The sequence below is a fragment of the Astatotilapia calliptera genome, chromosome 4 (genome assembly GCF_964374335.1).
Source record: "Astatotilapia calliptera chromosome 4, fAstCal68.1, whole genome shotgun sequence".
Classification (NCBI taxonomy): Eukaryota; Metazoa; Chordata; class Actinopteri; order Cichliformes; family Cichlidae; genus Astatotilapia; species Astatotilapia calliptera.
The window spans coordinates 26,778,410-26,803,673 of NC_137425.1; the positions used below are offsets into that span (position 1 = coordinate 26,778,410).

Genomic DNA, 25,264 nt, shown 5'->3' on the forward strand with positions numbered 1-25,264 from the left:
ACAATATGAATATGATAAAGTCCTAGTATATGTACAAATGCTATGAAGTGAAGTTTTAAATAATACCGTTCGCCCAGTTAGTTTTATTTTTCTTTCACTGCTCGCTTGTTTTGATGACGTCAAAATCGCCTTTCCGCTTTCATTCGCGGCAGTAAACATGGCGGACAGTTAGCGAAGCCACGGTGTGATATTCAATCCTGGGGGGTTTGGATTTCTCTTTCAGGACGTACGCAAAACGTGTTGCATTGCTTTTGGCACACGGAGGTGTGCGTGTGTGTAGGGCGTTGTGCCCTGTGAGTTTTTACTGAACAAAAGGTACAGTGAATTTTTCCCTCCTGTGCTGCTTTCGTTGCTAACGCGGGCCTAGCTATAAGTGCAAGCTAACGTTAGCCGCTAACCTGCCAGGCAAATGCTTTTGACCGGCATGATTTAACATATGTATGTATGTGTTACAAATGTTTGATTGGCTCTGTGGTGTTTATCAGCTCATTCAATAGTTTAATTGTGCAAAGAGCTTAGATAGTTTGACTCGTGCGTTGATTGTCAACTTTCTTATCTTCTTTGCTAATAATAGCTAACAGTAAAATTCTTTAAGGCGTGTATTGTAGATAGTTTGGTTAAACTGCCTTGATATCGAAGTTAGAATTAACAAAAAGGAGGCTGCAATTTGTCAAAAATGAATTCAAACATTGTTTAAAGTCTCAGTGATTCATAAATATGAGCTAAAAGTGTTATTTTTAGGTTGTGACAAAATCCGACTTATTCTTGAACGTACCACAAAATAACAACGTAAGGTTTCCTTTACAAGTCACTTCTCTTCTGTTTTGCTGTATTACATGGCAGCGTGAAGGAGACCTACCGTCACAATGGGGCGACGTTCAACCTCCTCCACCAAGAGTGGGAAGTTTATGAATCCCACCGACCAGGCCAGTAAGTGCTGATAACAAACTGGCGCTAATTCAATCATGAATTGATCTGCTGGATATTGCTCAGTTGCTGATTAGATATAAAAATGGTCATTTCTTCCCCCCCTTCTACAGGAAAGGAGGCCAGAAAAAGGGAGTTAAAAAAGGTTAGAACCATTCACTTAAAAAAAAAAGATATTTCTAAATATGCAATACAGGATAACAATACTGTGATAATATGATGGTAACATCGTTTTCATTTGGAAATATTAGAACAAGAAGCAGAGGATGATGGTGAGAGCAGCAGTCCTGAAGATGAAGGATCCCAGACAGATCATCAGAGACATGGAGAAGCTGGATGAGATGGGTGAGATGACAGGGCAGAGTTTATGCAATTTAGATGTTAGAGATATATTTAGTTGTAACTATTTAGTTGTATGTTTGCCACTTGTAGAGGACCTGAGCTTGTGGAACACATGTATCAGTAGATTAATGCTATATATAATTAGTGTGTGTATTTAAGTATTTCAGGCCTTTAGGTAACAGCAGAAAATCACAGTCAAAATCTGAATTCTACAATTAATTTGCTGCTTTTCTAATGAAAATAATTACTTTGTTTCTGAACAGAGTTCAACCCAGTTCAGCAGCCGTTGCTGAATGAGAAGGTGTTGCGGGACAAGAGGAAGAAGTTGCGTGAGACATTTGAGCGCATTGTTCGTCTGTACGAAAGAGAGAATCCTGAAACCTACAAAGAGCTACGCAAACTTGAACTGGACTATGAGACTAAAAGAGGGCAGCTGTCTCTTTATTTTGACTCAGTCAAGGTGTGTTGGAAACTACATGACAGTTTTGGGGGGCGGGGTTCCTCAGTTTATAATAATTCTTGCATAAATTGATGCAGGAATGAGAGGTATATTGTATGCACATTGTCCTACAGGCTTGTGTACGCCTTGTTGGGCTGCAAAAAAATCTTAAAAGTCAGGATTATGAATATTTTGGGGCAGACACCAAAACCCATTACTCGTCTTTTATTTGTCTTGAGCTTGATTGCTTCAGATGTGTGCTCCATTACCTTATTTATCCTTTGTTGTGCTCTCTGTTTACTCTGTTGTGTGACGTTTCCTCTTTTTCAGAATGCAGAGTTGGTGGAGGTTGACAGTATCCCTCTACCAGACATGCCTCATGCCCCATCCAGTATCCACATCCAGGACATCCCACTACCAGGGGCTCAGCCTCCCTCCATATTGAAGAAGAGCTCCACTTTTGGGTAAGACTCATTCAATGAGTAGTAAAAGTTTCAGCAGTTAAACTCCGTATGTGACATTTTAGAATTTTAATGGGCAGTTGAGTTAATTCTGTTTTTATGCATGTCTTAGTAAAGGACCATCGTCCTCCGGACCAGCATTGGCAACAGTGCCAGGTGTCCCACGCTTACCTCCAGGGAAGAAGCCCCCTGGGCCTCCACCTGGCCCCCCACCTCCTCAGGTCCTGGCACTGTATGGACCTGCTCGACGCGGTTACGGCACAGATGCAGGTGAGATACAGCCAGTTTCCCTCTGATAATCAAATGATTTTTTTCCACCTATAATTTAACATTTCTTCTTGTTACACTATTTCTCCTTTGAACAGAGCCTTCCATTCCTGGATTTGAAAAGGACTCTGCAATGGATTTGGGGAGAGATCGGGACAGCGGGAGTGAGAGCGACAGAGATCAGGACGATATTGATGACGACAGCGACTCTGAAGACATCAGTGAAGAAGAGAGAGATGAAGGGGGAGATGGTGAACAGAGAATGCGCTTGGACAGGCAGGACGATGAGAGAGAACGAGAAGAAGATAGAGACAGAAGTGAAAGACATGGTGGTGAGTGTTTCTGACTGCTTCAACACATTTAAGCCTCAACTCACGTCTTTGTTGCCTTTATTTATCTCTTGATCTTATAACTGTTTCTATTCTGTTGTATTCCTGAATTTGTTATTATTTAACTACTGCAGGTCGTAGCGTACGTTTCGCAGATATGCCTGCAGAGGCACCCCGTGAAGGAAAAAGGAAGAAGAAGAGGGTTGTGAAGAAGACCAAGGCCATTACACCTCTGCAAGCCATGATGTTAAGGATGGCAGGTACTGTTAGTGCTAAGCACTTACTAAGCTAGTGCTCCTCACAGTGTCTTTTCTTTGTATGATGATATGCTATGCCATTTTTATTTGTTCATTTTTTGTCTTCAGGTCAGTCAGTTCCTGACGAGGAGGAAGAAGAAGAGGTAGAGGAAGAATACACAGATGAATCAGACAGCTCTGACATCGAGGACAGAGGCCCTCCAGGGGACAACCAGTCCCATCTCATGGCCAATCAGCGACTACCCCCTCCAGCTGGGACCACGGGACAGCAAGGGCCTCCACACATGCAAGGGCCACCGATGACAGGACCTCCACCACTTGGTCCACCTCCGGCACCACCAATGAGGCCTCCTGGTCCACCATCTGGCCCACCTCCTGGCCCCCCACCAGGTTCGCATTCTGATTAGCTAAAAGATTGATTGCTTCAACTCTGAAGTCATACTAGAATAATTTCCTGTGCCTGTTCTGTGGGGGTCTTCTACTTCTCTAAGTGTGAGTGCTCTGCATCGTTTTTTCAAAGAGATCTTCTGTTATCTTCAGGTGCTCCTCCGTTCTTGAGGCCTCCTGGCATGCCTGCAGGAATGAGGGCTCCAATGCCTCGGCTTCTGCCTCCTGGGCCTCCACCAGGTCGACCACCTGGTCCTCCACCAGGCCCCCCTCCTGGCCTTCCACCAGGCCCTCCACCACGTGGTCCACCTCCCAGATTACCACCCCCAGCACCACCAGGTAGGCACGTGTGTGGAGGCAATCTAAAGATATAAAATAGTGAGAACTTCTGTTGAATGCATTTCTCATTTATGTTTTTTTTTCTCCTTGTAGGTATCCCGCCTCCTCCCCCAAGAGCTGGAGGGCCTCCGCGTCCTCTTGCACCACCTCTGTCTCTCTTCCCTCCACCTCTCAATTCCAATGTGCTGAGTGCTCCTCCAAACATTGTTCAGCGACAAAAAGGCTCAGGATCCAGCCAGGACGGTTTACAGACCAACCTGCAACCCCCTGCCATGCCCATGCGACCTGGTGTCATGCAGATGCCCCCTCCGCCTGGGACAGCTGCTGCCTCCACAGGCACCAATCCGGGCAGCAATCCCCCCAGCCATCACCACCCTCCCACCATCGAAAAACGCGCAAACATCACCTCTGTCGCAGCTGCAGGAGGCAACCTGGCAGCAGGTGCCGGTGCAGGCGGGGCTACCATCTCTGCCAAACCTCAAATTATCAATCCCAAGGCAGAGGTGACCCGCTTTGTGCCCACAGCGCTGAGGGTGCGTAGGGACAAGGTTGGAACAATGCCAGGAGCAGCACCTGGGCCCATGGAGAAAGCAGGGGGTTCTGTTGGAGGAAGGAGGGGAGATGAAGGTGTGGGAGGAGGCCAGTGGCAGAAACAGCACAGCACAGCAACAGCTCCTATGGGCGTGGCCAATCCATCACAGATGGGTGCTGTGTCTCAGCCCAACATGAAGACTAAAGACCAGGTGTATGAAGCCTTTATGAGGGAGATGGAGGGACTCCTCTAAGACTCGGGAGCGTACTGCCGATAATGATGATCAGTGTGGCAAGCTGAACAACAGCAGTGTGTTTGTTTTGTGTTTTCTGTGCAGAGTTATAGAGGTAGCCGTCTTCAAACTTTCAGCTAGAATCAGTTTGTCTGTCACCTACCAGTGAAAGGCCACTACACCCTCAGCTTTGTTCTCTACAGGCTCATATTCATTTGATCTGGGTTAGATTTTTGTTGCATCAACAAGAATGTGCATTTCAAAAAGAGTAAGAAATCTGTTTATTTTACTGGGTAACTTGCATAGTCAATTCAAGAGAAGAACACTATGCTCTGCACAGAAGTGCTTTTTCACATCCAGCATATTGTTTTGTTTTTTTTGTCTTGTTTTTTAACTCTGAAATTGTTTTTCTTCCAACCACCTGTTTGCAACTTGACCTTAGAAGCAATCTTGTATTACTTTTTTCTGTTTTTTTTATTGCAGATCTCCTAACATAAAAATAGTTATAGAATGTTTTCCAACCACTGACAACAGTAAAAGTGTAAAACTGTTTGATCTTCAGCCAAATAAAAACTCAAAAAACTGGTTTAATCTTGTTTCAGTGTGAATCAATCCGCGACAGAAATTCCCATGTCGTATTTTTAGCCAATCACTGGCGTTTTCGGTCGTAAACACAAACTTCCATCATCCACTGCGGCTTAAGCTCGAACTCGTTTCCGCATCTGCGCAGTGCGGAACTGACGACACGTTGGGGCGAAAAGCATGGCGGACGAGGAGAGCGTGAAGCCAAACACAGACGAAACACTCGAAATTTCGAGCAGCGATGAAGGAAGCGATCACGGTGATGGCGGAGAAAACGACGAGACGGTGAAGAGCTTCAAGGATCTGGTAGGTTTGCTTCAGCGAGTGAAGGAAAAGAGTCAGGCACATTAACACGGAGAGACCACTGCTGTTCGAGTTAGCTACAACTCCGCTGTGTTATGTAAACCTCATTTTATCCTTTTAAATATGAATGGGATATGTCTGTGAGACATATACGGCGCTAGTACACAATTACGATCGTGTTACAAAGATTTCTACCTTTTGTCTGCTTCCGACAGGGTGTTACTGATGTCCTATGCGAGGCTTGTGATCAGCTGGGATGGAAGAGCCCCACGAAGATCCAGATAGAAGCTATACCGGTGGCTCTGCAAGGTGAGAAATCACGCTTACCTCTTTCTGTCAGTTTTACTCAAGTAACAGTACATGATCACACGGAACAACCATACGCACATTTTTGGACATCAGGAAAAATACAACCCTTCTGGAATAAAATTCTTTTCGCTCTGCGGGAAATATTTAGTTATGTAATTCCAACGATTGTTTCAGATCCTCTATTTGGATCATCTTAGAGGCCATTTGCGTCCATGCTGTTTAAGTCCCCTAAGGTTTTAAACAATGAGCTGTAGACAATGGGTGGTTGTTGTTGAGGAGATCCTTGTGATGGACAAACTCGCATACAGACAGAAAAAGAAAGAAGAAAACTTTCTACAAGACTGGGACAAATGTTTATTATACAAAGTGAAGAAAGGACATGAATAAATTGAATTATTAAAAGAGGCAGATTTACTCCGACACTACCAGCCCCTGAATGCTCAAATATTCATGAACTTGTTTTTATATGTTTTTGTATGGCTACTTTTCAGCTTTGTTTTGGCATTAGCATAGCCACCATTTGTGCATCATTGTACTAGACCATCAAAAAAACAAGTTGAAGTAACAATGACAGCAAATATCCTGTTAATCAGAGATGATGGGCTAAATGCATGGCCCAGGGATTTGAAATCTGAAATCTCAGCAGAGGATTGGAAATCAGTTTGTGCTCAAATTCATACCGTGATTACACACCTCATATCTGTACGTGTAACATATGAAACTTCTCCATATTTCTCTGTGAATCATTACGATTTAACATGGACTGAAGCTAAAGGAGCAGCGCTTCAGTCTGAATCTCAGGACTTGTTTAAATCTCTAAAGGTTAAAGTGCGTAACATTTCTTGTCTCCTTGTGACCTGCAGGGAAGGATGTTATTGGCCTGGCGGAGACTGGTTCAGGAAAGACCGGTGCCTTCGCTCTGCCTATCCTCCAGTCGCTGCTGGCCTCCCCCCAGAGGCTTCACACACTTGTTCTCACCCCCACTAGAGAGTTGGCATTTCAGATCTCTGAGCAGTTTGAGGCCCTGGGCTCCAGTATCGGCGTTAAGTGCGGTACGTGTCCTTGAAAGGTGAGGCGGCTTGCAGTAGTGCGGGAGGCTCTGTGGTCTAAATCCGTCTGTCTTCCGTTGCAGCCGTGATAGTTGGTGGAATCGACATGATGTCCCAGTCCCTGGTGTTAGCGAAAAAGCCGCACATCGTTATTGGTAAGACTTTACCTTTAAGAACGTTGCATATTTTTCACACTTCACACGTCTGCTTATGTTCACCCACTGTTGTAATGTTTGTATCCTTTATAAACTGATTTTGATGATATACTTTTAAGTAAAAAAATCGTTTTGTTTTTTTTCCAGCCACGCCCGGTCGTTTGATCGATCACCTCGAGAACACAAAGGGCTTCTCTCTACGAGCGCTGAAGTTCCTGGTCATGGATGAAGCAGACAGAATCCTCAACATGGACTTCGAAACTGAGGTCAGTAGCTTCCTATTGGTAGGAGACTCACTATAGCACCTCAGCCACATCCTCCTCAGTGTGCTGTTAAATGGCAGGCTCAAAGGTTATTGATGAAAGCATTTTAAAGTGAATGTGACAACCTTTATGGCAGTTTAAATCCAAAAAGTGAAATTTACCTAAACTTCGCATTACTGGCCGTAAGCTGGTAAAAACCCAAGTTGACGTATATTTTTTTGGTTGACAGTGGAGCATTTTGAAAGATTACAAATAGCTGATAGGCTGAGCTTTAAATTAAAAACCTGCTGGCTACGGGCTCCACACCTCCAACGCCTCAGGCTAGATTTGCGCCTGTGACGTGTCCATTTGTGAAGCTCTTTGCCTATAAACAGAGAAGGTTTTCGAGAATTTAACCTGTACAAATTTCAAGAAGCATGTAGCTGATGTAAACTGTCATTTTTATACCTATTATTATTTATTTTTTTACCAGGTGGATAAAATCTTGAAGGTGATCCCAAGAGAAAGACGCACTTTCTTGTTCTCGGCTACCATGACCAAAAAGGTATCTTTGTGTTCTTCTCTCTTTGTCGACTCTAGATGACGGAGAATGTTAGTCGCGTTTCTTTTAGCCGTCCTTGTCCTGCACATTATGGGGGACAGTAATAAGCAGCTGCCAGAGTAGCCTTTGCCTGACCTTCTGTCATATGTTTACAGGTCCAGAAACTAGAGAGAGCAGCTTTGAAAGATCCTGTGAAGTGCGCGGTGTCTACGAAATACTCCACAGTAGACAAACTGCAGCAGTACTACATCTTTATACCATCTAAGTACAAGGTAGGGTGCACACGTGTACATGTGCTGACAGTTGTGTTTGTGACCTGCTGAAGCTGTTTTATATTCAGTAAGTTTAGCTCTTGGTTTTGCCAACAGGACTGCTACCTGGTTTCCATCCTGAACGAGCTGGCCGGGAACTCCTTTATTATTTTCTGCAGCACGTGTAACACAGCCCAGCGGGTGGCGCTGTTGTTGAGGAACCTCGGCATCACTGCTATCCCTCTACATGGGCAGATGAGTCAGGTAAAGCTTCAGAGACTCGGTTGAGTATAAGGATTTAACCTGAGATGTTAGCATTCATTATAGTGCCTGCTGCTCTGTCAGCATTACCTACGCATACTATAAAACCCTGTAAACAGTTTGGTTTACGATCACACTTGCAACACATGCTAAAGTCATGCTTAATTAACTTTACATGCAAGTTAGTGTACTTTTTGTACCATTTGGAAACATCTGGAAGTCATTGTCATGGTCTGCAGTTTACCATAAGCAGTCTACAATCAAATCTACATTCAAATCAGGCTGCAGTTCACTTAAATGTTTGAATAGAGCTCTTTGCACCATCTAAGATGCTGTTTTTGTAGACCAAGAAAAATTTCTTTCACTCATGAATGAAAGTGAATGTTGACCAGCTTTGGTCCCGTTTGGCTGGATGTCAGCCCTCTTTCTGGTTTTGTGGCATTACAGCAAATGTGACCTAATGTATGATATGAGTTGTGTGTAAATATGCACACAGACATTTATCAAATGGAGTTTTTAAGGAAGTGAAAGTTTTCCCTTTTTCTTTCTGGTGGATACTGTGATGTGATCTGGATCTTCCTTCCTTCGCCGTGCAGAATAAACGTCTTGGAGCTCTGAACAAGTTCAAGTCCAAGTCTCGGTCGGTGCTGCTGGCGACTGACGTGGCATCCAGAGGACTGGATATTCCTCATGTCGACTGCGTCATCAACTATGACATTCCCACTCACTCTAAGGTACCGAGGCGCTGATAATCATGTTGGTGGTGCGTTTGATGATTTATTTCACTTCACCGATGAGCTGATCTGTGGATGTGTTTGATCCTACAGGACTATATTCACAGGGTTGGCCGAACAGCCAGAGCAGGACGATCTGGAAAATCCATCACTTTCGTCACTCAGTAAGAAGGGCCTTTTTATTGTCACCAGTCATTCCATATACAATAACATCTCTGCTTTGTTTCCACTTATTGCCATTTTTATACCATTTTGACATGGTTGAGTAAGTTGTGCAATACTGTGGTTTGGAGAGGAAGGTCACTGCAGCAAGTAAATGTGTCTGGTGTCCATATAACCATAGGTATGATGTGGAGCTTTTCCAGCGAATTGAAAGCTTGATTGGGAAGAAACTTCCAGCCTTTCCAACCCAAGAGGAGGAAGTGATGATGCTGGTGGAGAGGGTGAGCGAGGCCCAGAGATTTGCCAAAATAGTAAGTCATCCTGTCTTTATTGTGTCTTTTCTCTGTATTTGTCAGGTATAGCCTAAAATTTGAAGAAGAAAAAAACATGCTGTGTGAAAACAATGGTGCATAAACCCGTCTGAGCCTGCCTGGCCAATGCATCAGTATTTAGTGGTATGTTTCTACATGAGGTGATTTGAGCTTTGTGACACAGTGTGTTATCCTCTTGAAATCAGCCATCAGAAGATGGATACAGCGTGGTCATAAACAGATGGACATGATCAGACAGGCTGTGGTGTATGAACAGTAAACAGTTGGTGCTAAGGATCCCAAAGTGTGCTGGAAAAATATCCCCAAAACCATTACACCACCAGCAACCTGAGCTGTTGATAAAATGTCGTTTATGCCAACTGTTACCATCCTATCCAATTGTGGCAGCAGAAATCAACACTCATCACACAAGGCAACATTTTTCCAATCTTCTGTTGTCCTTCTGTTTCATGGGACCATGCAGCTTCTAGCTTCAGTTCCTTGATTTTTGCTGACCGGAGCAGCACTCTGTGTGGTCTTCTGCTGCCGCAGGTCATCTGCTTCAAGTTTCGAAGCAGATGACCAGAGAACTGACCACACTGGATATTTGCATTAACAGGCAGGTGTAGGTGGTAAAGTTGTTGGGGAGTGTAATGATTTAAATGTAACCATATATTTAAAAGAGCAATGACTGCAAGCATAAACTAAAAGTTACGAACAAATGTTTGAAACTTGGCTAAACCTTGGCTAATTTCTTCAAAAATACATATTTAGAAATGTTTGATTTTTTAAAATTAAACTTGTTCCGTCTTGACCTAAAATGCCTGTATATAGAATATAGTCAGCTATTAGTGTAGATGAACATTAAGAAAACGTTTGTGTTCCCCAGGAAATGAAGGAGCAAGGCGACAAAAGGAAAAGGCCTAAAAGAGGGGACGGAGACGATGATGACACGGAACAGGCGACCGGCGTGAGGAAGAAGGTTAAAGGAGGAGGAGGAGGAGGAGGGAAGAAGCGTGGCGGAGGAGCCTGGAGGGGCGGACGCTGAAGAGCCCCAACATTAACAGACTGTACAGAACTATGACATACAACGCCTTTACCGTCTTTTGAAACTTTCATTGTTATGACACGTTTTCCACTGCTTCCTTAGTAAAGTGAATGACTATTTAATTACAGAAAACACATGTTTTTCTCGCCCCTGGTGACATGTTTCCATTTGTAATAAAACTCAAGAAGTCGCACGATTGTGTGAGCTGGTGCCGCTGCTGATGTTGCTTTCAGACACAAGAGGGAGCTGTTTCAGTCAAAAGCCACATTATGTTTTATTAAGAAGTACTTAACCCTTCTTGTTTTCTAGCTTTTTTGTTTAGAAAACATGTGAGGTATTAGACAACAATAACAATGCGTGGCAAATTGAGGCGGTTTTATAATGCATGCAAGCAGCAGTTGCAATAGTTATTATGTTTTGGGTTTTTTTTATGCTTGTCAGTGGTTTGCAGCAAATTGGGGGGTTGGTTTGTTCCAGCCAATAGTGGAGAAGGGCAGAGAAAGACCGCAAAGCGAGAGCCCAATCGCTTCTAGGCTGCATGTAGTGGGTGTGCAGTGCCTAGATATTTGTGGGATAGATCTTAAAAGGTATCCACCGCAGCATAATGCCCGACAGTGTATTCATTATTGCTGCCTTCATTAATGCCATTGAGGGGATTCTGACAGGCGTGAAGGCACGCACATAAAAATTTATTAGCGGCTGAATCCTGACAAGAGTGCGACAGTGTGGCGTATTGATCTGCGCGATCACTTTCTAGTGCGCACAGTCCACCGTAGGCGGGAGCAGCGGTGGTCAAGCCTGCTCTCTTTAGGAGGGGCCCCAGTGTGGAGGCAGCACTGTGCACTGTGGTGCATACCGAAGCCCAGATACATGCCTGCATTTCTCTTGTGGCTAGCAGCTGTATAGTTGCGTTCAGGGTCGAATCAGGGGGAGCTTTGTGAACAGGTTCTGACTGCTGCAGGTAAGTTTGCTCGCGCCAGCCGCGAGGGCGAAGAACGATGGGGCGCGTGGTGATTATTACGGCGTCAGTGAGCGAGCAGCCTCCGGGATAGGGGATGGAGGTCGCTCTGGAAACTTACTTTGGCTGTAGTCTTTATTTGAGTAGCGGGGTTCAAAATCCACCGCTCGGCGTCATAAGCGCTCTGGTTGACCTCGAGGACTCTTTCTCTCTCTTTTTTCTCTCACCATAGAAACGTGTTAATTGGTAACACCTGAACTCTTAATACGTAACAGAAAAAGTGCAGACTGTGGTAAGCTAGCTTTATGACTCTTTCTTTTGGCTCATGACAATAATTTTCTCCGACAGTAACCTTATTTTTGTTTATCCTAATGGTTGTTCTCCAGACAATAACTTTTAGCCGCTGTTACTCGTTCTTTTAAATTAACCGTGTCGTGACTTATTCCCGTTACCCACTTATGTAGCTAGCTCCGTCAGTTGCGCAGGTTTATTACGCAGTTATTAGCCTAATATTTGGAAGGGCGACTTCAGCTGCATGTTTCAGGCGTTTATAGTTTCCAGAGCTACCTGGATAGGTGTTAAAATTCGGGTTATTTTGTATACAGCGAGCTCCCTGGAGAACGAGAGCGACTTATTGTATGTGACACTCACAGTACGTCGTCCATCTGTCCCGTTTGGTTTTCTGGCAGAGCGGTGTAGTCTCCGCAGTACGCGCATTATTGTTGTGCAGTGCCAGGCTGCCAAACCTACACTGAAGTCTGACTCGCAACTTTTATTTGATTGTCTGACATATGAGTTCCCTTCTTCACTGTATTACTTTATTATACCAGCTATGAATCAAGAGACATACTTAAATTCATGCATATCTATGTGATGTATAATGATCAGTGAATTCTACTAAATTCATAAGTATTAGTGTCACTGGACGTTTCTGCCATTATTGGATCTATAGTGATGACTACAAGTGGGAATCACCAGACACTAAGTTCATAATGCGATGTTATTTTAACAGAACTACTTTGCCATCTGCTGAGAATTGCAGTAGTATATATCACATTCTTTCAACTGCAAATCATGCCCTCAAAGTTGAAGTTTTTATCTCACTTCAGTTATTTATTTATTCATTTATTCACTAAAACCTAACATACGACAGATTCAGTCTGCTATTGAATGGGGTGAAATTGGCATCTACATGCAGTCCTTTTCTGATAATACACCAGTTAATTGTAATATATCTTCAAACATCACCGTTGCTGTCTACATAGACAGAAATTCACATTTAACAGAAATGTATATTTAACTGTTGCACTAAGCAGTGTTCCTGTTTTATAGGAATATAACTAGAATATAACCAGCTGGCAGCCAGTTGTGTGGAGTACCTTTGAGTTGTGCTCGCTGACAATGACTCATTCAGACTGATGGCAGCATGTTAGCAATCCGTTTGTATTTATAAATTAGCTAGTTATCTGCAAACCTCCATCACTCACTCTGAGAGTGACTACAGTCAGAGTGCAGCTGTTTGCAGAAAGGTTACTTCCTATGAAGTGACCAGTGCAATCCCATTGCGATCAAACACACACACACTCCTGTTGATCACATAGGGTGAGATGTAAAATTTGACTAAATTTCACGTTTTGCTACTTATCGCTGCACCCCCTTTTCTTCTAGGTGGCCATATTGTGGTGATCATTCCCAGTTAAAATGTCTCATCGGAGTGGGCAAGAGGACCCAGAGCGCTACCTGTTTGTGGACCGGGCTGTGGTTTACAACCCAGCCACACAGGCTGACTGGACGGCCAAGAAGCTAGTGTGGGTCCCCTCCGAGCGCCATGGCTTTGAGGCGGCGGGTATCCGAGAAGAGCGTGGCGAGGAAGTGCTAGTGGAGTTGGCAGAGAATGGTAAAAAGGTGGTGATCAACAAGGATGACATCCAGAAGATGAACCCACCCAAATTTAGCAAGGTGGAAGACATGGCTGAACTCACCTGCCTGAATGAGGCGTCTGTGCTGCACAACCTGAAGGACCGCTACTACTCTGGACTCATATATGTGAGTGACTTAGACCTGGAGCCTTCAAAAGGTTCTTTTTTTTTTCTAACAGTTTACTGTAAACTCAACACACTGGTGGATGGTTGACCTCAAAATGATTTCTCTGGCTGTTCTGCTCGTTGCAGGCAGTTGTTTCGTGTTTAGTCACCTGTCTTACAGTCTTGGTTAAAAGTGAGATCTGATATTTATCCATCTTTGTTTAGGGAAAAAAGCAGCTCATCTGAGTGACTCATGACCACACAAACACACTCACATATTTGCACACAGAATGACTGACAGAGCTCTATGGTCTTAAATGCCATAACTTCTCTCTCACCTTGGCTAAAGACAGACCTTTGCCATAAACCTTGCTGGTGTCACCCTAACCCCCACATTCCTTTATTTTAGCTGTTTCTCAGATCACAAAACAACCCTATCAGTTCAGTTTTTCTCATCCACATGGCCATTTTTTAAAATATATTACACATGTAGACCAGTCAGGAAAATCTCTGGTGTCTGTATATCTAAATGTTTTGTAGTAGTGAATTTTTACGCAGTGTCTGGAGTGGTCTCTATCACTGCATCGCTTCTGTCCCCATAATCCAGTTTCACCACAGATGAAGCAGCTCTGTGACGCGATCTTGACCCATTTAGTGACATGTTTACCAGGAATAGAATGTGGGTTAGTTTTTACCTGAGAGACTGTGGTTCGGGCGCTGCTGGGTGACTCGTTGCACTTATAAATGAGCCTTTCATCCAACAAGATGTGATAAAGTGAATGCAGCAACGCATTGCAATCGTCAAATGCTTAAAAGTATTATTATAATTTGCCGCTACCAAAATGGAAGAAAGCGTTTCAGCAATTTCCCATATGGCTTGAATTTCCATGTCATTCCACCAGCTCCCTCTTCAGTTTCTTCCTAATACCATGGTGTCATGGTTTCAGTTTTTTTCTGGGTTCAGAATTGGCTTTGGTGCTTGTTAATTGTCCCCTTGCCTAAGAGAAATTGAAAACATATGTCTGACTGTGTTGGTTTTCTAAAAGGAAGAGAATTTTCTCCTGTTTAGCTCACTGTTAGAAAAAGAAACCCCCTGTGCTTGAAACTTCTTTCCAGTGCGTTTGACTTACCCCCCAGAGCTCTGATATATCTACTGCAGACATAATATAATGCCTACCCCAAGGCTGTGCTTTGAATTGAGATAATTGGAAAGACCTCTGTATCTGAGTCATAATATGATTCTGCAAGTCTTTTACAAGTTGAGGTCTGTACTAACTGTTTTTCTAAACCTGTAAAATATTTTCATAGGTTTGCCTTTAGGACACAATTACTGTTTTCAATAACCTAATATTAAAGGGACTCTGTAGTTTGGTCTAACTGTACTTAGAAGACCTATGTTGATAATCCCCAATATCACAATCCACATTCTAGCAGACAATGCAGGTTGTTGTGTATGTTTATACAGTACAGGACTTACTGTACCATGTCTTTATGTATCAGGTACTTAGAAACTAGGGGTGCAACGATACACAAAATTCACGGTTCGGTTCGATACTTTGGTGTCACGGTTCGATATTTTTTTGATACAAAAAAAAAATGTTCATGCCTATTTAATTTGTCATTTATTAAAATTATAAATATATATTTTAACTCAAAAGTACAGTTTTGAAATCACTCATCTTTGGAAAAGAGAGTTTATTACAGAGAAATGTCTCTTTCCAAAATAAAAGCTATACTACACGCTTCTTCTGGGCTATATTCTCAGCAGCATATTAAACATATCAGGTCCCCATAAGGAGAATCATGTGCTAACGGCTGTCTAAATGACTCGGGTAAAGTTTGTAGCATGCCTGCTTGTTGTTTTTGTCTGCTTCCACTTGTCTTTGCACTAGGATGATGTCGGAGTAAATGTCCAGTCATATTCGTTGTGTTCCCACTAGTGCTGTCAGCGTTAATCCCGTTGAAATGACGTTAACGCCACAACACGGCAAATCTCGGTTAACGAGTTACCGCAGATCGCCCCGTGCTTGGGGCTGGACGGCGTCAACACGTTAACGAGCAAACTGCGCTAACGCACTAGTTCCCACCAATGTAATTGAGCATTGCATGGCACATCCAACAAACTGTTTTACTTTTGTCCATGACGCCCTTACCTTCAGGGTCATACGTTACATGAAAACCAAAATAGTTCCAAAGGCCAGATCTGAATGAGGGTGGGGGAGGTTCAATTTGCCATGTTGCAACGAGAGCTTAACTTCTGTCTTGCTAGCTTGCCCTGCGCTCAGTGAATCTGCGTTCGACTACTCCGCCTAGGCTGCACTGTCGAGCGCAAATCCACTGAGCGCTCAACACAGACAGCATCGTCAGTAGAAAAGTTGATAAAATAAAAATTTTGTATTGTTCGATACATATGCGTACCGAACCGAAAGCACTGTTTCGAACGGTTCAATATTGATACGAGTATTGTTGCACCCCTATTAGAAACTGTATTGCTTTGAGAGAATGCCTCACACTGGTGTCCCAGTGATGTTATATTATTTCATTTTCAATTGTGTAAGCTTTGAAAATTCAAGTTAAGTGGAGTAGACTGAGCTCCTGCTGAGCTAGATGAGTCAGTAGGTCAGTAATGCACATTCTGTATGTTAAGGTTACTGTGAAGAAAACAAATCTTATATATTGTTGCCGAAACATGCAGAAAAGTCAACTGTGGGCGTCCAGTAATTTTCCAGTGTGTATCTTTACTGTTAATTACAATCACACATCTGTTACTGGTCAGTGAAATCCTAGTTTCTGTGTGATTTTTCTATCCTGTACAGCCTCTTTTGTATGGCCCTTTGTAGAGCTGACGGCTTGTTTCGTGTAAAGTCAGGCCGCCTGTCAAGCTGGCTCACTAAATTTGGCACCTTTCTATCTGTACGGTGGTGAGTCACAGGCTAGCCACCATGCTACTCACTAGCTGGGCTACAAGCAAGCCTTTGTGTTGTTAGATAAGCCTCAGCTGTCAGAAAGCCTCAGCATTCTTCCACGGCAAAAAGACCATCCGTCTGTCTGTCTCCTGCCGCCTACTTCAGCTCTTCTGCTCCTCAGTGTCTGTCCTATCTTCATCAACTCAGTTCCTTTTCCCACACTCACTCTGCCTCTCCGCTCTGACGTACTTGTCCTGGAGAATAATGACATAGATTTTCTTTCTTTCTTTGTTTTATGGCATGCATTGGTTTTCTATAAGTATCAGCTGATATTCACTCTGTTGACCGATCATCAACTTCATATATCACAGTTTTGCACTAAAAATGTGTATGAAAACTCTTACTTTAAACATCAGTATTGACCCACAATCCATTTCTTTCTTATTGATTTCAAATATTTGCGTAGTTCCTACACTATGGCCCTGCTCAGAATGATTACATTGTAATAGTGGATCTGCCTGCAGGTCTAGAGCAGGCGCAACCTAAGAAAGAGAAGAAAACCTGCATGGCCAGGCTCATCCTTATAACTTTGTAGAGAAAATGTTTTAATATGATTAGATTAAAGTCATCGGTTGACTTCTATTTCTGGAGGAACTTAGGTTGGTTATGATGTAACCTGTTGCTGTGCTATGATTGTTCTTCATTTTGCCTCTTAGATTTCTACAGAAATAAAATGTGTGGTGGATGTAATGCCATAGATTCATACAGCTTTTCTGATAGCATATAGTATGTTTTATATAATGGGCTCCACTGCCTTAAAGCTTATACATTTGATCGTTCTGCTGCTGCTGTTAAACTGATTGGATACCACACATACCAGTGTTTTACTTCAAAAGCCAAGTCTGAAGTATTTATTAGCTTTGCTATGAAATCAGTGAAGCAGAGCCCCGTTGGGGAACTGGTCAAAGTCTACTGTAGTCCACACAGATTAGTGGCGCCGAGCAAGTCTCTGCACTCAGAGTGCCCTTAACGGCTTTTGGAGTGGAGAAAGTCCCGTCAACGTAGGCCTGCTGTCTGACTGATCAGAGGTGGCAGATGGGGTCGGCTGTTGTGTCTGCTGTTGGCTATGTGTTGCTCAGCTGTTACTAGGCCACGGCATCCCCTCCCCTGGATCTGATTTCACAGTGGAAATATCACCTTCTCTTTCCTGGACTGGGCCAGGCATGGCTTCTTGTCAGGCGGTGTTAAGTTAGCTGTGTCCTCTGCTAGTTGGCAATAGCAGTTGTTAATGGTCTTCGTACTGGATTTATCCTGCAGGATATTTCACAATAAGAATATCCTTATTTTATTTTTCTCATATTTGCATATGTTTGAGGAATAATAACCACTTAATATTCTGGCATCATATTTTTTTTTCACTGTGACAAACCATTATGAATAAGAGAGGAGCTGAAAATAGTGTTTTATGACAAAAGACATTTTACTTGACCCTCAAAATGAACAAGAAATCTATAGATAAGGGCGGGTCTGCTCTGTGCAGTTTTAACCAAATAAAACATGAACATAGAATGTGATACAGCAAACTTCAAGTCCAGGTATCTCTCTGCAGCCACACCAGCTGCTTTTGCACTAAATGCTGCAGAACTAAACCATGGAAACAGAACAGACTCTCCATTTATAGTGGCTCCAGTTTTCAGATACGGGGGAATTAAATTTTCATTAGCCTTCGAAAAGGAGAGTGGAGAGTTAGAGTTTCAGCAGCTCTCTCCCCCTCATGTAGGGAGCAATTTACAGAAAGGATGAGAGCATGGCTAGGTGTTTTTTTACGCCTCTGCTTCTCCATTGGATTGGACCACAGGGAGCTCCGTCAGCTGGATCATTGCTCTGCTCTTCATCCTCGTCTGCCTCTCTCTACTTCATCGCCTTCTTTCTTCTGTATCAGCAGCACAGCATCAGTTGCTCAGTGCTGACTTAGGCCCCTGACTGAGCTGTTACGTAACAGCTACAGTACGCTGTGTGCTCTCCGGGTCCTTTGTGATCGTCTGCTGAGTCACTCAGGTAGACGTCCCAGTGCTGTACTCAGCCTTAGGTGCAGCGTTAATAATGAAGCAGGTGTCATGATGTGTGATGCTTTGATACAAAAAGATCCCAGAAGGAGATTGCTTTTCCAAATATTGTAGCTTTGTTTACTAGTTGTACTATATTAATGGCTGAGGAAGCGATAGAATAAATAGCTTTTTAAATATTTACGGCTCTTCAAAACAAAGGCTCTTATTATGGACAACAGTTCATGGAGCATTTGCCTTTTAAATTTATTTATTTCTGAACTGCATTTGTCATGTTGACAGTCAAAAGAGGAACCTGATCGTCAAAATAATTTCAGTTTCATAGATCAGATTTCTATTTCCGGACTTCTCCTCTGCTCGAGAGGTTTTAGTGATTGGTTTGTTGCCTATTTTTTTTGCAGGATTACTCAAAAGGCAACTGCTTGAAAATTTAACCAGAAGTGAAGTTGGGCCCAAAATAGAAGTTATTAACTCTTGGAATTGATCCAGATTGAATCTGGATCATCAACACTTAAGAGAGTGCACGATTGGGCATTTTGTGTAATATTTTTCACAAAACCACATCAAGTTGAAATAAAAATGAAATGAGGATTGTTCTGATGTTCTCAAGAAAATGGAGCAGACTCATCCAGACTCTGATATCCTTCTGGAACCCATGAGCTTAATTCAAGCATGGTCTCAAGTGAATTTTTTATCATTGGTGGAGATATGCACCTCTGGAATTATGTTCATGTTTTTGTAAGTAGTGTTAAGTAACACTGCACAAACATATCTGTAACTCCAAGTAGCTAGCAGAGAGGTGCCCGACTCTGGTGCCCAGGGTGTTTAGCCATCTCGGCCTCACAGATTTATAATATCCATCTATCTTTTGTTCAACATCTGGCTCTAATTTTTTTAGTTATATATGAGGTATTAACTCACTGAAAGAGGCATAACTCAAGGTATGCGTTATTATTACTTTCTTAAGGTTCAGTCACTATAGCTGTACTTTATATTCTGTAAATACAATGGAGATTTGTGTGGGCTCCTGGAATAAGCCTAGCATGTCAGTGTGAAGGTCATACTACCGTGAAGCAGCCTTTTCTCTGTGTCATCCATAGGGGAAATGTGAAGCCCCTATAGCATCTGCAGAATGAGCGAGAGCCACTGCCCCACCAGGGCCCCTCACGCCGTCTGCCTTGCTCTCTGGTTGAGTCAGATTCAGCCTACAGCATAGCTCAGAAGCCTTCGCACACACTCTCTAGGGAGACATTGTCAAGCTAATGGCATAGCCAAATGCAACACCGCAAGTCAGAAAGTAGGCTAAACATTTGCAGTGCACACTGTTTGCTCTAACATGAGTCTTTATAATATTCCATAAACTCATTATTCATATTAATGCGGTGCTGTTTTGGCTTAAAAAGGCTCTCTGGGTATTGCACACAGACAAGTGTCTGCTCAGTGTTTCATTTATCAGCATTCCCTCAGATCTGCTCTGCTCTGCGTCTATCACTGTCTTGCATGCCAGCTATGATGATGTAAGCTACCAAAATGTGGGTAATGACAAGTCTTCCTGCACTGATAAAATGCAAGCTAGATGATTTATAAAACCAGAAATGTACATGCTCCTTTCAATCTAAAAGACCTTAATGTTTTACACATCCTGTTTGTATCCACTTATGGTTCCATTGAGCCTTTATGTGATCATTGTGAGCAAACTTGAGAAACATCCACAACAGACCTAATCATATGTTCTTTTAGTTCTTAGAGAACTCTTTGATATTAACCTCCATGTTTGTTTGTTTCATATCTTTAAATACAGACATACTCTGGGCTTTTCTGCGTGGTCATCAACCCCTACAAGAACCTGCCCATCTATTCAGAGAACATCATTGAGATGTACAGAGGGAAGAAGAGGCATGAGATGCCTCCGCACATTTATGCCATCTCTGAATCAGCATACCGCTGCATGCTTCAAGGTATGTTACACATCTGCTCTTTGGAAATGGACCTTTTGCTATGATTACTTGAAAACTACAGTATGTAGTAAAATAAGTGATAAACACATTTAAAGGTAACTTAACTTATTAGCAAACAGGTATAATGGAAGCTGAAGAATTTTGGTGTTTATCTCACTTGCGAGCAGGATTGGGTTTGCCTGTATAGTGTTGGAGATTAGTGTGTGAATATAGTTGTGTAATGTATGTGGAAGGTCACAAGGTCAGAGAGGTGTCTGTTATCACTGAAGGGGTCAAGTAGCAGATTAACTATGTGGCAGGTTTTCCAGGTGTATGGCTGGGGTCAGTCAGTTAATTGGTAATTGCAGGGTAATGCAAGGCTGTTCAACACAGTCTTTATCCTTTAAACACCAGGCAAAGAGTTTTACATCAAAGCTTTAAGTTGCATCGTTTATTCTTAGCTTGTTCTCACAAATACTGGCCAGAGGTCTGCTAATGTAATGTTTTTGGCTCTCTACATAATTATTTCTCCAAACCATGAACTGATTTGCCTTTTAAACCACTGCAGTATTTTTTCCAAGCTGAAATGAAGACAGAAGTTTACTTTATAATGGTGGCATTTTTAGGAGAGCCTTAGACTGGATGTCTCAGATTAGGAGGGGGACATAAAATGGCATTTTCAGCCCCATGGTAGCTGAGAGCCGTAGCATTTCAACTTTCTAACTCAAGGCTTGGTAGTGCCAAAAGCCAAGGCTTGTTCCTCTGTCTCACTCTTATGGTGAACCATCGTACCATCTGCAATACCGCAGAACCACATGCAGGTTTGAAAGGAAAAAATGTGGTGCTTCAGCTTCCACTGAAATCACAGAACCACTGAGCCATAATCAAACACAGGGCAAAAATAGCGTAAGCTCCTGTATATGTTTGATATATGATGTAATGTAGTCCCAAAGAGTTGAGCTAAAAATCTCATCACTGGGGATGTTTTATAATTTAGGTAGAAATTTCAGTATTGACATCATAGTACAGTGGTATCTTTTACTATGCAGCACATAAGCACGTTTAAGTCTGCACTATGTCTTTAAAAGGTTAGATTTGTGCAGCCAAAACTTCTTACTTTGAATTTTCAGATACTGATTTAGTTTTTTATAGAAACACCGTAGTTCTGAGATCCTCTCCTTTTTGTTCAGTTTGAAAAACATGATTGTTTTGGAAATTTAAGCCAGGTCAGCTAAAAGGTTTAGTATATCATTGCTTTGTTTCAACAGAAAGAGACAGTAGTCTCTTTCTGTGTTTCAGATGAGCGTAATGTGCTGTGAGTTGCGAGAGTGAAGCCTGTAAGCTCCTAATAATGTGTGTAGCGAGAGGCTCGCCTGGTAGACCTGATGCCCTGTGACAAAGGAATTTATAGCAAAAGTAAAGGAGATACAGAAAGGCAGGGCAGACACCGAAGGAGGCAAAGTGAGAAAGCAGGTTTTAAAAACATCAGTCTTCAAGTTGTCATTAACTTGACCTGCAGCACAGATTGGTTTTCATCTTGCAAATACACTGCATAGTTGGTTCATGTCTTGAGCTACAGCTGTTGCATACTTGAACTTACGGTGTAGCTGGAGCTCATCAAAATCCACCCGGCCTGCTGTAGGATAGACAGCAGGAAAAGGTTAATAGAGCATGCATTATTGGAAAAGAGTTGCACAACTTGTTTTGATGGTCTTTTATTGAAGCCCACACTAGTCTCCTTTTTGTAATTCTAAAAATGTCATCATGTGAGCATGATTACAATATAAAGACCCACAAGACACAAGGCCATGACCCAGTTTGAATACCAACTAATTGTTTTTGAATTTCTGATGTAGAAGGACTGCTGTGATAAGCAGAACCTTTATTAGAGTTTATCAGTGTTTAGACAGCTTTAGCCTGTCTGCTCTGAGCCATCGCGGTCACTAGAACAACAGTGTTCATGTCTCCCTGTTGTTTCTCTTGAGTCTTCTTTCACATCTGAGGGTTTTGATTCTTTAAATAGTGTGTTTATTTGTACCTGTTTCAGCTTTATGCGACAGTAAGAGGCCTTTCCCACTAGTACCTGCTCATGTTAACTTGGCAAGGCTCGACTCAGTTTTTAGGGTTTTTCATTAGGTGGTAATACCTGGTACCTGGTACTTTTTTTGGAGTACCTATTCGGCCAGGGCTCCAAGTGATCTGAGCTGATGTGGCTTCACTCAATGAGTCATGAGAGCATCACCTCCACAAAATCAAATTAAAATTCAAAACCTGGCAACGAGGGAAATGGCTACACAAAAAAACAACGCTGTGGTCCCTGAGTTTGACCTATATCCATAGACAAAGCAGAAGGCATACCATCACCATACCATCACCATACCATGGCATTCGTGTCACATGCAAATGACATCACGGGACTTTCGGCAGTATCACTATAAAAACACTACACGCGTTAGATGGTGCTGGGTTGTGATGGAAAATGTCCAAAGTCGAGTAGATATAAGTGAAAAAGGGCTATAACTGTCTGGTGGACCTGCTGCAGCTGTAAAGCTTCAGGGTTTGTGTGTCTGACTGATGTGCTGAAGGCTTCCTGTCATGACCTCAGGCTGTTCTCTGGTCTCTGCTTTCAGCGACTCTCGCCACTCCAGGGAAGTCATAACTGGCCAAAAGTCACATTCAGTTATTTAAAAAATAAGAAAATCGCCCACGTTTAGACCATGTGTAGAGGCCCAGCCAGTATATTGAGATATATATCTGCTTGTAGAGGTACATTTGTTTCAACAGAAACATGTCTTTTAATGGATCAAAGTACTAACACATACTAAATAAATCATATCAAATCCGAAGTACCTCCAAATGGGACTTTAACTAACTTCCTCTGAGGCAAGTTGTGAACTCTCTGCCAGCTTTACCACATGGTTGTTGCTGAAAGATTTCAGGCCTAAATTGACCTTGGATCTGATTTTTAAAGTTTGGTTTTGGAACTTTTAAGGTGGCTCGTGTAGAGTTAGATCCCAAAGTTCTGGGAAAACAAATTTATATAACATGAGGTTAATGTTGCACCTTAATTATATAGCTCCTGTCTTTGTATATTTTCTTCAATGTGGTTTTCAAAACTTTGAATACACACACACACACACTCAGTCTTACCGGCCTGTTGTGCCTTCAGAATGTGTTTGTCTCGATATAGGACACCTCTCTGGTGCCATCATTCTTCTCTCTGACCCCCTTTCTCTCTGTTCATTCTTTCGGACCCCTCACAACAGGCAGGGCAAACCAGGCAGTGGAATGAGGTCATCGCTGCTCCAGCTCTCCATACCTCACTGTGTTAAATTATGCGAGCTGAGTCATTGTCAAGTTCTCATAGTTGTCCAAGCAGCCTGTTGCCCACTGCTGGGCTGCTGTGAGCAGAGGTAGATCACCGTGGATACCGATGTGTTTATCTGTATATGCAACTAAAATAACCTACCCCTGGGATCTTGAATGGAGGTGTCACTCTGAGTGGCACTATTTAGCTGGCTGCTTCTGTATGAATCTACTTCAGCCTTTTTAATATTTCTGCAGTCTTGTTCAGGATGTCTTTTGTAGCTCCATCTCAAACTATTTGGGATCTCCTACTGATTTCTTTCTCCTCTCAGCAAGTAGAGCAGCTGGCCTCTCTTATTTCTACCCCTTTACTGTTTCACTTACTAGTTTGTTCAGTCCCTTTCTTCCTTTCAACCAGAATGTTTTGGCTCTGAAGACACTGAAGAGGAAAAATTCCCCAAGTCCTTAAAAGCATTTTGGTCGCCTTTCACTTAACATGAAAAATACAAACCGCAGCTCTGCTGGAAACTCTGTGGCAGCGCAGTTTTCTTTGTTCCTTCTGTCTCAGGCTTTGATTAGGAAACACAGGAGAACAAGTGTGGGGAATGTCCACATTCTCATCCCTTCTCCGTGTCAGGATGAAGCCAGGGTTAGACCCCTGTTTAATTGACAACACCGTGTCTCAGTTTTCTCTTATTTCACCTCTCAACTGCTCAGGCCACAAGGCTCAGTTCATGACAGATTTGTCCGTAAGTATTGTAAGTATGCATTTGTGTTTTGTGTTCAGCAGTTTTCATCCATATTTTTTATCCTTTTATGAGTTAGTTGTCTGTTTCTTACTGCTGCTTCACTCTATGAGAAGAGTGCGCCTCACACTCAGGTTGGAACTGTATAATATAGTCATGTTACTGCCACTCGACTCACTTACAGGACTGGTAAGTGAATGCCACAGATAGTCACATATACTGACTGCACTCCATAGGAGTAATTTGCTTGTCAACAAAGGGCAATATGAGTGCATCCATTTATGAGTCTTTCTTTTTTCTGTATGCAACACAGCCTGGTTTGCAGCCTCACATCAACAAATTTGAAAAGCAGATTTTACAGTGAGATTATTTTTATTCTGATCTCCATCACATGGTAGAGATCCAGCACATCTGAGAACACAGATGGTACTGTAGACACAACCTGTTTAGAAATAACTAAAAAAAGAAAAGCAAACCTACTGTCTCCTTCTACTGTAAAGACATTTTCTGTGCTTAGGTATTGTAGATCTCATTCCATATTTATTCTATATACTCATCCTGACGTCAGTGTGATGAGCATCTGTCAGTATAAGGGAAATCTACTGTTAATGTTAGGTGTAAATTCACACAAAACCCATTGTGATTTGAATGGGAGGTGAGCCTTTATAGAGTGAATGCAACCTCAGAAATTAAAGTAATGCTATCACAAAACTTTTTCTTAAACATGAGAACTACAAGTCCCTCACTAAAGAATGCAGTGCATTTCCCTTAGTATAGGTCAGGGGTCGGCAATCCTGGGCACGCGTGCCAGGGTTAACTGATGGCACGACCATAGCTGGA

General features: G+C 42.6%; 3 protein-coding genes across 5 annotated transcripts in view; all 3 read left to right on the forward strand.

The window, feature by feature from the left end:
* The first annotated feature begins 118 nt into the window (after positions 1-118).
* Positions 119-5,103, forward strand: LOC113021219 (WW domain-binding protein 11). Its single transcript, XM_026165741.2, has 12 exons — positions 119-315; positions 844-930; positions 1,041-1,072; positions 1,179-1,272; positions 1,533-1,729; positions 2,039-2,172; positions 2,282-2,439; positions 2,535-2,768; positions 2,900-3,025; positions 3,131-3,412; positions 3,563-3,748; positions 3,842-5,103. The coding sequence occupies exons 2-12, from the start codon at positions 867-869 to the stop codon at positions 4,531-4,533; spliced, it is 2,199 nt and encodes a 732-aa protein (XP_026021526.2). The 5' UTR covers positions 119-315; positions 844-866; the 3' UTR covers positions 4,534-5,103.
* A 137-nt stretch (positions 5,104-5,240) lies between these two features.
* LOC113021220 (DEAD (Asp-Glu-Ala-Asp) box polypeptide 47) lies at positions 5,241-10,674 on the forward strand. The gene is made up of 12 exons (XM_026165743.2): positions 5,241-5,400; positions 5,613-5,706; positions 6,570-6,758; positions 6,839-6,910; positions 7,058-7,176; positions 7,646-7,717; positions 7,870-7,986; positions 8,083-8,229; positions 8,823-8,960; positions 9,054-9,124; positions 9,304-9,433; positions 10,323-10,674. Exons 1-12 carry the CDS (start codon positions 5,275-5,277, stop codon positions 10,479-10,481), a joined length of 1,434 nt encoding a protein of 477 aa, XP_026021528.2. The 5' UTR covers positions 5,241-5,274; the 3' UTR covers positions 10,482-10,674.
* Positions 10,675-11,056: 382 nt separating this feature from the next.
* The window catches only part of LOC113021218 (myosin-10), a 67,376-nt gene continuing 53,168 nt past the window's right edge, over positions 11,057-25,264 (forward strand). For 2 of the 3 annotated variants that reach the window (XM_026165735.2, XM_026165738.2), the window contains exons 1-3: positions 11,057-11,442; positions 13,108-13,485; positions 20,237-20,393. In XM_026165735.2, coding sequence (XP_026021520.2) covers positions 13,141-13,485; positions 20,237-20,393 — 502 coding nt within the window. In that variant the 5' untranslated portion in view covers positions 11,057-11,442; positions 13,108-13,140. Of the gene's footprint in view, positions 11,443-11,618; positions 11,732-13,107; positions 13,486-20,236; positions 20,394-25,264 lie in introns of those variants that run through there. The other variant, XM_026165736.2, reaches the window with a different exon arrangement.